The sequence below is a fragment of the Saccoglossus kowalevskii genome, chromosome 18 (assembly GCF_978046115.1).
Source record: "Saccoglossus kowalevskii chromosome 18, keSacKowa6.1, whole genome shotgun sequence".
In the NCBI taxonomy this organism is placed as follows: domain Eukaryota; kingdom Metazoa; phylum Hemichordata; class Enteropneusta; family Harrimaniidae; genus Saccoglossus; species Saccoglossus kowalevskii.
Window position 1 is genome coordinate 27,322,266 of NC_140658.1, and position 13,338 is coordinate 27,335,603.

The 13,338-nt window shown below is 32.3% G+C and overlaps 1 protein-coding gene across 2 annotated transcripts in view; it reads right to left on the reverse strand.

Moving 5' to 3' along the window:
- Positions 1–11,258, reverse strand: part of LOC100372975 (protein phosphatase EYA1) — a 151,320-nt gene extending 140,062 nt beyond the window's left edge. Inside the window, exon 1 of one of the 2 annotated variants that reach the window (XM_085493180.1) lies at positions 11,166–11,258. In XM_085493180.1, coding sequence (XP_085349306.1) covers positions 11,166–11,231 — 66 coding nt within the window. In that variant the 5' untranslated portion in view covers positions 11,232–11,258. Of the gene's footprint in view, positions 1–3,198; positions 3,471–11,165 lie in introns of those variants that run through there. The other variant, XM_085493182.1, reaches the window with a different exon arrangement.
- Positions 11,259–13,338: the final 2,080 nt, after the last annotated feature.

A 13,338-nucleotide genomic window follows, 5' to 3' on the forward strand; every position in this document is an offset into this window, starting at 1 on the left:
TTTTCAAGAAAATTGAATATAAAGATGCAAGGATTTAAAATAATTTGTTATGAAAATTAAAAACAGAATTATAAAATAAGGGGAAAAGTATAAATAAACAGTGATAAAGCAAAAACTGATCGATTAAATTTTAGAAGACAATGAAAAGTATTTTCAGATAAATTTTAAAACTATTCACATTTTAGTTTTTTGAGCTCAACTTTTGTTATCTTTTACGAAATAAAATCATTAAATTTATTAATTTTTTTTTACAAATTGTTGATCAAATATGAAGCCAATGGAAAATTATATCCATTGTGTGAAAAGTTAACATGGAAATTATAGAAATACACATAAAAATATTAGACCCAAATTATTTTGGGGGGAAATATGGTGCTTCAAACGGTGAAGTTGATTTTGCAGTTTCAAAACATAGAAAGAAACAAATTTATAAAAATAAAAAGTATACCATCAATTAACCATAGAAAAAGAAAAAAAAACAATTCCAATTACTGTACTTTTAGAACATCAACATTGTAGATCACATAGCAAAAATACATCCAAGAGAAGAAAATGAAAAATAAATTCTTTTTTTAAAACTGGAAATAAAAAAAGTTTAACAACACAAAGTAATTATGTACGCAACTGTAATGTTTTGCGCTAATAAAGTCAGAAAAATTGTACTCACATTGAATTTACAGTGACAGTAATCAAGCCCACACGGATTAACAAACTCCATTGTTTTTAGTTAATTGCTATCACAAAGACCAAACGGTCAATAATGGGGTTTGGTGGAGAAGTCCAGTATTGATATATCAGCAACTCGGTGTGCGTATACTGACCAAAACACAACTATCAATCGGTTTAATCGCCTACAAAGGGGGCCAGCACTAGTGTATCTATTTCGGATCTACAAATACAATGTACCAATCACAAGCATGGAAGAATAAACGGAAAAAGCTTAATCCACCCATGAATGAAAAATTCGTTTTGGAAACCGTAGCTGTGAGAGGGGAATTCGAAACTAAACAAATTTAAGCCCAAAATAGGTGGCCATGTGGGAAGAGAAAACCTGAAGTTAGCTAGTATATATTGAGAAGTAATTTCAGTTAGGTTCTATCGTCATGGCGATTCATTGATTTCCAAAGCTCTTATGGGTCTTCAGTGCTAAAAGCATCTGATACGAGATGCGGCAACATCAGACCGGCATCAAACTATCCCATCAACATGCAAATTACCTCCTCACAATATTAGACACGAATCCCGACTAGTTTTATCATAGGCACAATAAGACGATCATTCCCCAATAGCACCTTCTCCCATTCTACGGAAAGCAGTTTAGAAATTGATTTTATAGTTTCAAATTTTTTTTTTTGCATGCCTGACTATCTGTTGCATTTCGCTTTTTATAAAAAAAAATTTGAAAATTACTTTAGTGGGAGACAAATTTACACATGATGAGTAAAATTGTGGAATTTTGTAGCAGAGAACATTTTACTGTGGTGGGGTTGTAAAATTGTGGAATTTTGAAAATGAGTAAAATTGTGGAATTTTGAAGCAGAGAACATTTTACTGTGGTGGGGTTGTAAAATTGTGGAATTTTGAAAATGAGTAAAATTGTGGAATTTTGAAGCAGATAACATTTTACTGTGGTGGGGTTGTAAAATTGTGGAATTTTGAAAATGAGTAAAATTGTGGAATTTTGAAGTAGAGAACATTTTACTGTGGTGGGGTTGTAAAATTGTGGAATTTTGAAAATGAGTAAAATTGTGGAATTTTGAAAATGAGTAAAATTGTGGAATTTTGAAGCAGAGAACATTTTACTGTGGTGGGGTTGTAAAATTGTGGAATTTTGAAAATGAGTGAAATTGTGGAATTTGAAGCAGAGATCATTTTACTGTGGTGGGGTTGTAAAATTGTGGAATTTTGAAAATGAGTAAAATTGTGGAATTTTGAAAATGAGTAAAATTGTGGAATTTTGAAGCAGAGATCATTTTACTGTGGTGGGGTTGTAAAATTGTGGAATTTTGAAAATGAGTAAAATTGTGGAATTTTGAAGCAGTGAACATTTTACTTGGGTGGAGGTTGTTAAGACACAGGGGATACAGTGATTTTTGCAGAAATTTCTCACCATGAATACCCGGTACTGTAAAATGACTAATTTTCACTGGGTTTAAATTTCACTGATTTACCATTTCAGGCATATTCAGTGGGTTTTAAATTCACGGTTTCGTCATTTAGATAATGTGTTCTATGCTAAATTTTACATATTCACTGGGTTTTAATTTAGCGCATTTTCCAGTCAGCGAAAAAACCTAGTGAATAATTACCCCCTTTACAGTATTATCACAACAATTTCACAGCTTAATGTTGTACTGCAAAAAATGTGATTATCTGCTTACAAGCACAACTATCCAAACATACAGGGTGCATACATGTACGGAGTCTAAAATAATAAAACACCCAAATTTTGGTTTAAATTACGAGCAAAAATGTTATTACACTACAGTTAGTATTCTTTGTGCAACTGCTTTTTGACTGTTTATTTTTGGAGGGAAATCCCCCCCCCCCTTCCCAAAACAATAGGCAACTGAGAGAAAAACAAGTAAAGACAACAAACATAAATAAGTTACAATGCATTGACAAAACAAATCGTCTTTACAGTTTTGTGGGTAAATAATGACATAAAGGCTGGAACAAAATGGCCACCGTGGGAATCTGAGAACATTGTGTCTATGTAACGCTAGACACTGGAAATGAGACGTTGATGACATATTTGGAATCAATCAAATGAAATTACAATTTTGAAACAAAACTCTTGAAAGAAGAAAGAGTTTTTGATGAAGAAATAATAGCTATCATTAATTTGACTATAGCTTAAAAATAAACTGCCCACGGTCATTTCATCTTAAAATACACTGGAGCATGCAGAAAATGTACCATTTCGCTTCAGTTTTAATTTGTAATAACTCGAGAAACATTTCAACAAGGGCTACAAACTTTTGCAATTAACTGTACATGCACGAACAGTTGTTGAAAGAGGCTATAACGAGAACTCACCGTAGAAACAAACTTCCCAGATGTCAATTTCAGATCACCTGACTAAAGACAGAATAATTCCCTTATAAAATTAGTCTCAAGACGTTACAAAATATTTTGGCAGTCAAAGAGACAACTACAATATTGCAGGAACTAGAAATCACAAACAAACATACTTACCCTGTATAGTTTCACATCAAATAATTTCAAAAGAGTTCTTAAAAAAAATTACTTTCCACATTCTTGAAAAACGGAATATTTTCCCTTAATAGATTTCCAACACACTGCATGTTCACCGTGTATTGTTTTCCCCGTTACACCGAAGTGCACATAGCTGGTGTAGCAGGAAGGCAGACTAGCGTCAACCGATTATACATTCAACCGTACCGGCCATTACATGCTTAAACAACTGGTTTAGCGTACACTAATGTGTACCTCACAGCCAACTCTAACATAATACAGTATAAAGAACGCTCTACACGACTACATACAAGACATTCAATACCAGTCGGGCAACAACAGACTCAAACACAGCCACCCGATAGGGGTTGGAACTCAGAAATTAGTCAATATCATGTCAAGAAACAGCCATGTTGATCATTCCGCCCCAATGAGAAATGTTGTCACGCAGTTGTAATTGAAGACCACAAGGCAGATACAATAACCAATCATTGTACTATAAAACATAAATTTCATTAATGATTTTTTTATTTAGAAAGCACATAGTCTTATTTGTTGTTGATAATATTTACACGCATATTGCAAAATTTAGTGGGTTAATTAAAATTACAGTACATCGTTCTTTCGGGTATTCAGAAAAAAACACTTTATATAGGAGTCTATGAGACATAAGTCAACTTGATTGTAGTGTGTTTTTGTAATGCCTTGACAGAAATACAATAATCTAAATTTTAGAACATTCGTTTTCTTACAAATGTCATTACAATAATAAAAAATATTTATAAAATTTAATTTGTTTTAATTGTCTTGAGAGACAAGTTGATATTATATTTTCCTTATTTGTCATTATTACAAAGTACAAGGAATGCATTTAACCATTTCCCCAACAATAAGTTACACATTGAGACCAGTAGATATTATGGAACTCCAGTGGAAAATAGAACCTGCCAAATATGTACAGATGTTGTTGAAGATGACTCATTTTCTGGTAGTTTGTCCAGCATATAACCATATTCGAAAACCACTTTTTGATCAAATTAACCGCATTGAACCACAATTCGAGTTCCTTTCGCCTATCAGTAAACTTACATATATTTGTTCTCAGGTTAACCATGAAATCATCCAAATTCTTGCAAGATTTGTACACACAGCTTTTCAGATTAGATATAATTTGTTAGTGTGAGTTCCACAATAGATGAGTTATATTATTTTATTTTATTGAGGCGATTGAAGTCACTCTTGTAATTTTCTTTTTTATATGCATTGTAACCTGTTTTCCCCAGGTTAGTGGAGTATATTTCTTTAGAGAAATGGAAATAAAATAATAATATTTTGTTTTCTATTAGGTTTATATATTAAAAAGATATGTGAGGTTTATACATTTCACAACAATGTATTTTGGGACACTCATTGTAAAAATAAAATTTTCCATGAGAACAACCAATGACCAATCATCGTTTCACTAATTTTCTATTGATGCAAAGAATAAGTGACACAATTATAATAGTGTCATTTACACTAAGCAAATTGGTGTGGTACCCCAGCCCGACCAATATATACACCATGAAAGATTAAAGACAGTAAATGGGTTATGAGAAATGAACTGCAGAATATTTATTTATTTATTTATTTATTTATTTATTATTAATATCAATTTTAGCAGGATTCTTATGCAGATAAGTCTGTCTGTCTGGTCTGTCTGTCTGTCTGTCTGATAAAAACCTCCAAACAATTTTGATTTAGCACTTTTAATCCATGGATTTCATTGTCGTTGCACTTTTAATCCATGTCTAATAATGAGACAAGAAAAATGGGCTTGCGGCAAACGACTCTGCTGCTACGGTACACGATGCGTTTGTTTACAGTCTGTCAACATCTTTGACCTTTAAGCATCTGCTTCTGATTGGCTAAGAATGACATTACTAGTGTTTCATCATAGAGGTCAAGTAAACATTGCTTTCTTATCAGACTGTACGGTCATTAATCGTGGTAAAAGTTATCATTCAGCAATTTCTGGCTATTGGAATGTCTCGCTATATGGATATTGCGATGGGCTTGAAATAGGATTTTTTTTTTCTCCAACAACATAAGAATAATTTTCATGACAGAAATGCAATAACTCTCCCAGGTACGGGTTGCTACAATATTTCAACATTGGTTTCATTGTTGACGACGTTAAAACCGAACAAGTGCGACACTTGCCTCGCGGCTCTCCATATACTGTAAAATTTACTTGAATCGTTTCTATAAGGAAACACAAACCAAACAGCCTTTTTCAGGGCCACGACATATTTTAAAAAGAGAACTATCGTTTCTCCTTAATATACATTATTTGTTGACTCGCTGGCTGTTATGTTTCTGATAAAAAAAATTTGAAAAAATAAATGTAAACTGCATAAGCAGTGGTGAACGCGCTGCTATATTTATGTCACAGCTATTTCATGTTTACTCCTCGTTTTACGCAATTGAAATTTATTTTTCAAAACTTTTTATCATAATCACAACAGACTGCAAGGAAGTCAACTTTTAATACAACAAACAAAAACAGGTTTTTGTTATTTTATTTTATTACAGGTGTAGAAAAAAAAAACTTGGGCAAATGCTAGGATATCAATTCCTTTAATTTATCAAAAGTGGGAAGTGGGCGTTTGGTTGGGCATGGGCTCTTAGCCGGATAAATACGGTAAATAAATCTACAGAAGTGTTTACAAGAATCAATCAAAAGTTAATGATCATGTCTAATTTGCAAAATGGCAAACGTATACAATGGCTAAAAAAGGGTTACAAGAATGTAGATATATATACAAATGTTAATTTGCAAAAAACCAAACAAGCAATCTTATCATGCATGGCATGTGAAAAATACCAATTTTTGAGGTGCACAGTTTCATGGCATAAACCAATACTCAAAAAATAATGAAAGCTGCTGTCTCATTACCTATGCAAATAAAATAATCACATATGTAAATGAAAATCATTACATATGCAAATGAAATCATAACATGAAAATGAAAACATTATTATGCAAATGAAATCATTACCTATGCAACTGAAATCATTACTTATGCAAATGAAATCATATATGCAACTGAAATCATAACACGAAAATGAAAACATTCTGCAACTGAAATCATTACCTATGCCAATGAAATCTTCACATATGAAAATGAAATCATAACATGAAAATGAAAACATTATTCTGCAATTGAAATCATTACCTATGCAAATAAAATCTTCACATATGAAAATGAAATCATAACATGAAAATGAAAACATTATTCTGCAATTGAAATCATTACCTATGCAAATAAAATCTTCACATATGAAAATGAAATCATAACATGAAAATGAAAACATTATTCTGCAATTGAAATCATTACCTATGCAAATGAAATTTTCGCATATGAAAATGAAATCATAAAATGAAATTGAAAACATTCTGCAACTGAAATTATTACCTATGCAAATGAATAATTACCTATGCAAATGAAATTTTCGCATATGAAAATGAAATCATAAAATGAAAATGAAAACATTCTGCAACTGAAATTATTACATATGCAAATGAATAATTACATATGCAAATGAAATCTTCACATATGAAAATGAAATTGTCACATATGTAGCTGAAATCATTACCTATGAAAATGAATATTACTATCTTATCTACCAATTGCCTCAGCAAATCAGACATTTATGCTCATGACCAATCAGAAAGCTACTATAAGCTGAAAAATATAAATGAAATGTTGGAAGCTACTGACAACTTGGCAGGAAAACTTTACAACTGTCAAAAGTTTAATATTTTAAACTTTTCCTGAAAACTTTCGTTTAAAAAAACATTATGGCCATTTACTAGCTCCCAGAAGTGTTAGTAGAGCAGAAATGAGTTGCTATTAAAACAGCATTTTTCCTACTCTAGAATGAATGGATCATCTTGCTATACACATTAACATACTGTTTTAACATATTTTATGCATATCATTAAAATGAAATTCATTACCCATGAAATAAACATGTGGATCACCAGTCAATATTATTTCCCCACTTCTCGTTTTTGTTTCAAGAATTGTTTCAACTATTAATAACTACTTTTAGCGCTTACTATTTTGAACCAGCAGGGGTGGAGCTCATTCACCAGTCGGAGAAATAAAAGTGTCGGCATGTTTGAAACAGTGTCGGAGAAAAAAGAACAGTATCGTTGCCGTTATATCGCCTTGGGAGAACATCATGGTTTTTTTTTTCTATCTGTTCTACTATATGTCCTTGAAATTTTTTTGTTTGTTTTGAATAATTTGCATTTTCTGATGCCTTGTACGGACATTATCACTGTCTTGAAGCTATCTTTTGTTATGTATGTTTGTTATTTACGCTTATAAAGATGCCCCTGTTCCTCACGTTAATATTTAAAATACATTAAATAATTAAAATAGTAATTAAATAATAATAGTATTTACTGAATAACATTTTCTTGGAAATAATACAGTATTTATGAAATTTGAACTGCTATTATTACTGCCAAAATGTGGATGTATTTGTATCGTTGGTAAAATAAACAAATAATTACATAAGTGCAGCACATTTTGAGTTAATCCAATGGACTTTATTAAGCAACTAGATTTGGATGTAGGATTTCTATTTTAAGTATTGTATGTACTGTGTTACATTTACAGCTTTCAAACTACTGTAAAAGGATTAAATATTCACTGAGTTTTAAATTTGCTTATTTCGCTGACTGGAAAATGTGCTTAATTATAACCCAGTGAATATGTAAAATTGAGCATAGAACACATTATCTAAATGATAAAACCATGAATCTAAACCCATTGAATATGCCTGAAATGGTAAATCAAGAAAATTTAAACCCAGTGAAAATTAGTCATTTTACAGTAAACTATGAGAAAATGGGGAACAAGAAACTGCACCACAACAAATGCCACAACTAAACTTAATGATAACAATGATTTTAACAGTCTGTTTTAATAAATATCAAAATGCTGATGATGTCAAATATAGCATGACCAAAAAAAATATGTTTGGTGATTTCAAATGCAACTCCCACATTTTCAAATGAGAAGTCTGTACCATCATTTATGAAATACTTCACACACAGCCATCCTCATTGTCATCAATCTTTCTCCAATAAATCAAACTGCAATGTGTTGAACCCAAAAGTAATTTGAAAAGGGGAGGGGGGCAAGTGAATTACAATTGTTCATGAAGAAACAATTAACCCTTTCAAGGTCATACATATTCCCACAATAAATTTTAGTGATACATTTTAAATATTTCCATGTATTTTTCTATTTTAATTTTGAACTAAATGAAAATAATTTTCCATTGGCTAAAGATGTTGATCAAATTCTTTTTAAAAATACATATAGACCAACTTTTGTCTAAAGTGACAAAAGTTGACTTTAAAAGAGTTAAGACTAAGATTTTAAGCTTGATATTAAAGTCAAACCACACTTTGAAAAATTTTCTTTTATTATTATTGTAAATAATATAAAATAAATGATACCTTTTGAACACTACAATGATTTTCACATTAATGACAAATACAAATTCTACTTAATTGGTATTATTGGTATTATAAGGTATTTTAATAAGTTATATGTTCACACAGTCTCTCATGTTATTTCAAAATAATTTGAGTTGTCAATCATTACAGCCATTACTTGTGTTTTGGTACAACGTAACAACAAGTGCTATAAAAAGAACAGCAGAGTCACATGTAAATGATATAATTTTTTATTTTTACATAACATTTCCTTTCCAAACCCAGATGAATTACATTTTTAAATGCTGTCCCCAACAATGCCAAGCTTTGCTATGTGTATTTAATTTCTGGCAATTGTTTATTTGACTACTCTGTGTCATATCACAATTTACCTAAAACCATGACTTCAAAAACTCACACATTCCGATACTTTTTGGGAGTACAAATTCACTATTAATGAACATTTCTCAATTACCACCCTCTTCCACTCCCAATGTATGCTGCTGTCGTCAAAGTTCAAAAGAAGTTGAACGTAATGTACAACGTTGAAAATTACTGCTCTAATAGGAAAATACTGACTTTCAAGCTTTTGATGGTGTGCAATGTAAACTAAACAAGAAGAAGCCCACAAACGTTCAATTATTTAGTACCAAAGCTTCATTAATGTTTGGAATATTTTTTTTATCAACTTTGAAAACTGACATGCTTTATTACAAGAGGTATTAAATTTTCCTGTTTATCCTGCTGTGCGATTTCCAGGAAATATGAGATCTCGGGAGATTTAGAGTGTCAAACTGTCCATAAATTTTGCAATTATTCAAAGCGGAGTTTATCAAAGTTACTTAAAAGTGAGTGATTAGCCGAGACAGATTTAATCATCACATAGTTATTGACTTATCGGCTGTTTTAGCGATTCATACTTGACCCTCTTAGCAACAACATCCGTATCACCAAAACTCAGAGCGAATTTAACGCTTTTACTGACAACACCCTTAAGAACTATGCCATTTTACAAGATAAACCCTGACCAGCGACTCCCACCCCACCACACCAATTGTGAGGTCACTCACGACTGATTAAAATTACTCATTCCTGGAGCTCAACCGCTCCCACAGAGCATTATTTTCATTTCTTGCCCAGGTCAAAGGTCAACAGTGACATGTTTGCAAGCTGTCAACTGAATTTTCTGATTGGCTGGCTTTTAAAAACATTCCTTTAGCAAAGTCGGTTATTTTTGAAAATGCTTTTATTCTAAATTTAACCCACTTCATCGTCTAACTTAATTTCCCCCGTAAACACTTAACAAGATGACCTTTGACCTTTCTCTTAAACAAGGCATACTTGTAGTTGGGCAAAACTTTCAATAAAGAAACATTTAATACTTTTTTTTTATTTTTAAATTTTTTATTATTCTACAGAAGAAAGTTTTCATTGAAGAGATAAAATGTGAGGTAGTAGAAAAAATGTCCGCTTATGGTTAGCAATTTGAAGTTTGATCTTCACGGTCATGAAGCAAACAGGTCAGTCATCTCATTCTATTGTTTGTGACGCCACAAATTGGTACCACCAATGAGAGTACCGATAAAGAGTACCGATAATTATCAGAACAGCAAATATAAATGACCTTTTACAGAGATGTCAAGTTTCTTCAGAATTTGAAGAACACTTGAAGAAGAGTGCTCAGCATACAAACATCACAGTCAAGGTTCCATTCTTGAAATAAACAAGAATTTGAGACAATGTACTTGAAAACTACGTTTTGATGGTTTTCCTTTTTTTTTATTCAAATTCTGAGATTTGGGGACTAAATTCATCTTTTACTTTAAAGTTGTCAACCAACAAATGTCAGAATAAACTGATAAATGCAAAATTCATTGAAAGCGGCACCAGAAAAATCAACCACACTCTAATTTCCAACCATAACCAACAATCAAACTATTGCCATGGGTTGCCATGGCAGTATGTAATTGGCACTATGTGTTGCCTCAGTTTGCTCTAACCAGATACACCTTGAAACAGATGCATACTTAATAGAGTTCATGCGAGGGACTGTGCTGGTGCCAGTTATTGTTATTTGTTACGCTAAATTTAAACATTTTTGTGATGAATTAGCAACTAGACTGGGATTATAGGAACATTTGAAAGATACGCACAGCTGCCAACAAAGAAATAGTCAGCATCTTGACCTATAAGTTGACAAGGTCAAAACACAACTTGAGTAGACGGCCAAACAGATTACAAACTTTGGAAGACTTAATATAGTTATGTGAGCAAATTTTTGGGTCAATCGTAAAATTACCAGAAACGAATAAATCAACAGCACCATTAAGCAGAGTTTTCCTTTATAACTTGATTGACGTCTTTGGGAATCATGCGACATGACACGTAAATATCAACGTCATTCACAGTGGGATACTGGTAAGAAAGCCGAAGATATCATGTGATAAAGACCCAAAAATAAACTTACCGGCCTATCCAGATCTAGATCCGTCGCCGTGGGGATGGACTGTACTGTTGATTCATTCTCCATCATTTTTTCACTTTTTCTATATTCCAGGTCAGCACGGTGCAAATAATTCCTGGACCAGTGAAAGATAGAGGCTTTATTGACTGGCAGATTCCAGAAAACCACACCTGCAAAGAGTGGCCACTACCAAGAAAGAGAAACCAGGTTATAATAGTCAACTACTGCATAATAAATTATATCTTCCTTCTTTGCTTGTGACAATTTTGAAGGTCAGAAGTAAGAATAAATCAATTTTTATGGTGACAATAATAAACGCACTCTTTCAAAAACAATTACTCTTAAGCCAGATTCCCAGTCAAACAAACCACATATAAAGTTCTTAAAATTCTGAGACTTTCAAAACTCTTTTCCAAAATGCATTAAGTTTCCAGATCTTATCACGGCAATGGTGAACACCATCAAAGCAACAGCTCATTCCTGTAGGGTCAATGGTCAGAGGTTATTTTTAAATTCAATTGAAAATTGAACAGTAAAATTTCATGTGTGCTGTGAAGAAGAAAAAAACTTTATAGATGTAATAAGTCTATAGGAGAGGTCCCAGTAGAGGTTGCGCTATTACTGCACCCCCCCCCTTGAGATAACAGAATGCTCCACCATGACTTAAAACAAACGTTTTTTTCTTACAGAGTATAGAAAGATTTTATCATGCCATCCACATTGGTGGTAGATTTTTTTAAGCGTGCCAAGGTCATTTGATAGATCAAAAGTAAGTTCACTTGTATTTATATGTATATTACCTTTCTCCATAGACTTCTATGGGTCCATGCTTTATCTTATCTACTTTCAAAGTGAAAGCATTTTAATTAAAGTTTCCAAACTTTCCTTTGTTTATTCCCATATTTCTAAACTTTCCTTTGTTTATTCCCATATTTCCAAACTTTCCTTTGTTTATTCCCATATTTCCAAACTTTCCTTTGTTTATTCCCATATTTCCAAACTTTCCTTTGTTTATTCCCATATTTCTAAACTTTCCTTTGTTTATTCCCATATTTCAAAACTTTCCTTTGTTTATTCCCATATTTCCAAACTTTCCTTTGTTTATTACCATATTTTCAAACTTTCCTTTGTTTATTCCCATATTTCTAAACTTTCCTTTGTTTATTCCCATATTTCCAAACTTTCCTTTGTTTATTACCATATTTTCAAACTTTCCTTTGTTTATTCCCATATTTCTAAACTTTCCTTTGTTTATTCCCATATTTCCAAACTTTCCTTTGTTTATTACCATATTTTCAAACTTTCCTTTGTTTATTCCCATATTTCTAAACTTTCCTTTGTTTATTCCCATATTTCTAAACTTTCCTTTGTTTTTTACCATATTTTCAAACTTGTTCATTATCGTATTTGCTCAATTAGAAGTGCACATAAACCAATTAATAAGCTACATTTACATTACAAGATCTCAGCACTTGCCTAAAATTTTTTAAATCCCCTGTGTTTGCAAAGGGATTACAGCAGATGCACTGTTCATGTTAATCAGGACAACTTTAAACCCAATCGACTCGGATGAATTCGCGCACCCATACGATACACATATTCTGCACATGTATTTTATGTTATATGCTGTTACTTATATGTTATCTTCGAATCACCAATAATGGCGTGATTTGGTCTATTGGTCTATTGGGTCACATGACATTAATGCCACAATTCTCAAAGACGAAGCTACGTCATGATCCCCCCCAAATGTTGCTAGGACCAATCACAAACAAGAATAGACAATGAATTTTCAGATTAACACCTCTGTTTTTCCCCCAAGCTAACCAACTTCCCCCCACGCTAACGACGCTAACGAAAAGTCTCGTCTTCCACTGACTTCCTGTGTCGGTCTGTCTGAGAATTGCACGCAAGACGATTATAACAGACCATAGACATACCTTTGCTGTTTACAAAAGCTATACCATACTAATAGAACAAATACAGTAAAGTCGAATTCATCTTAAAAGGCACATCATCAAATCTGTCGGCAACTATTGTCTAACACTATTCTGTAAGTCTAAAATCAACAAAGACACTGCCATTGTTTATTTTTCGGAATTATAAACAATGACAATTACATAAGGAAAACATTACTGGGATTTGAATAATCCAGAGTGACAGCAGAGTTGACCTT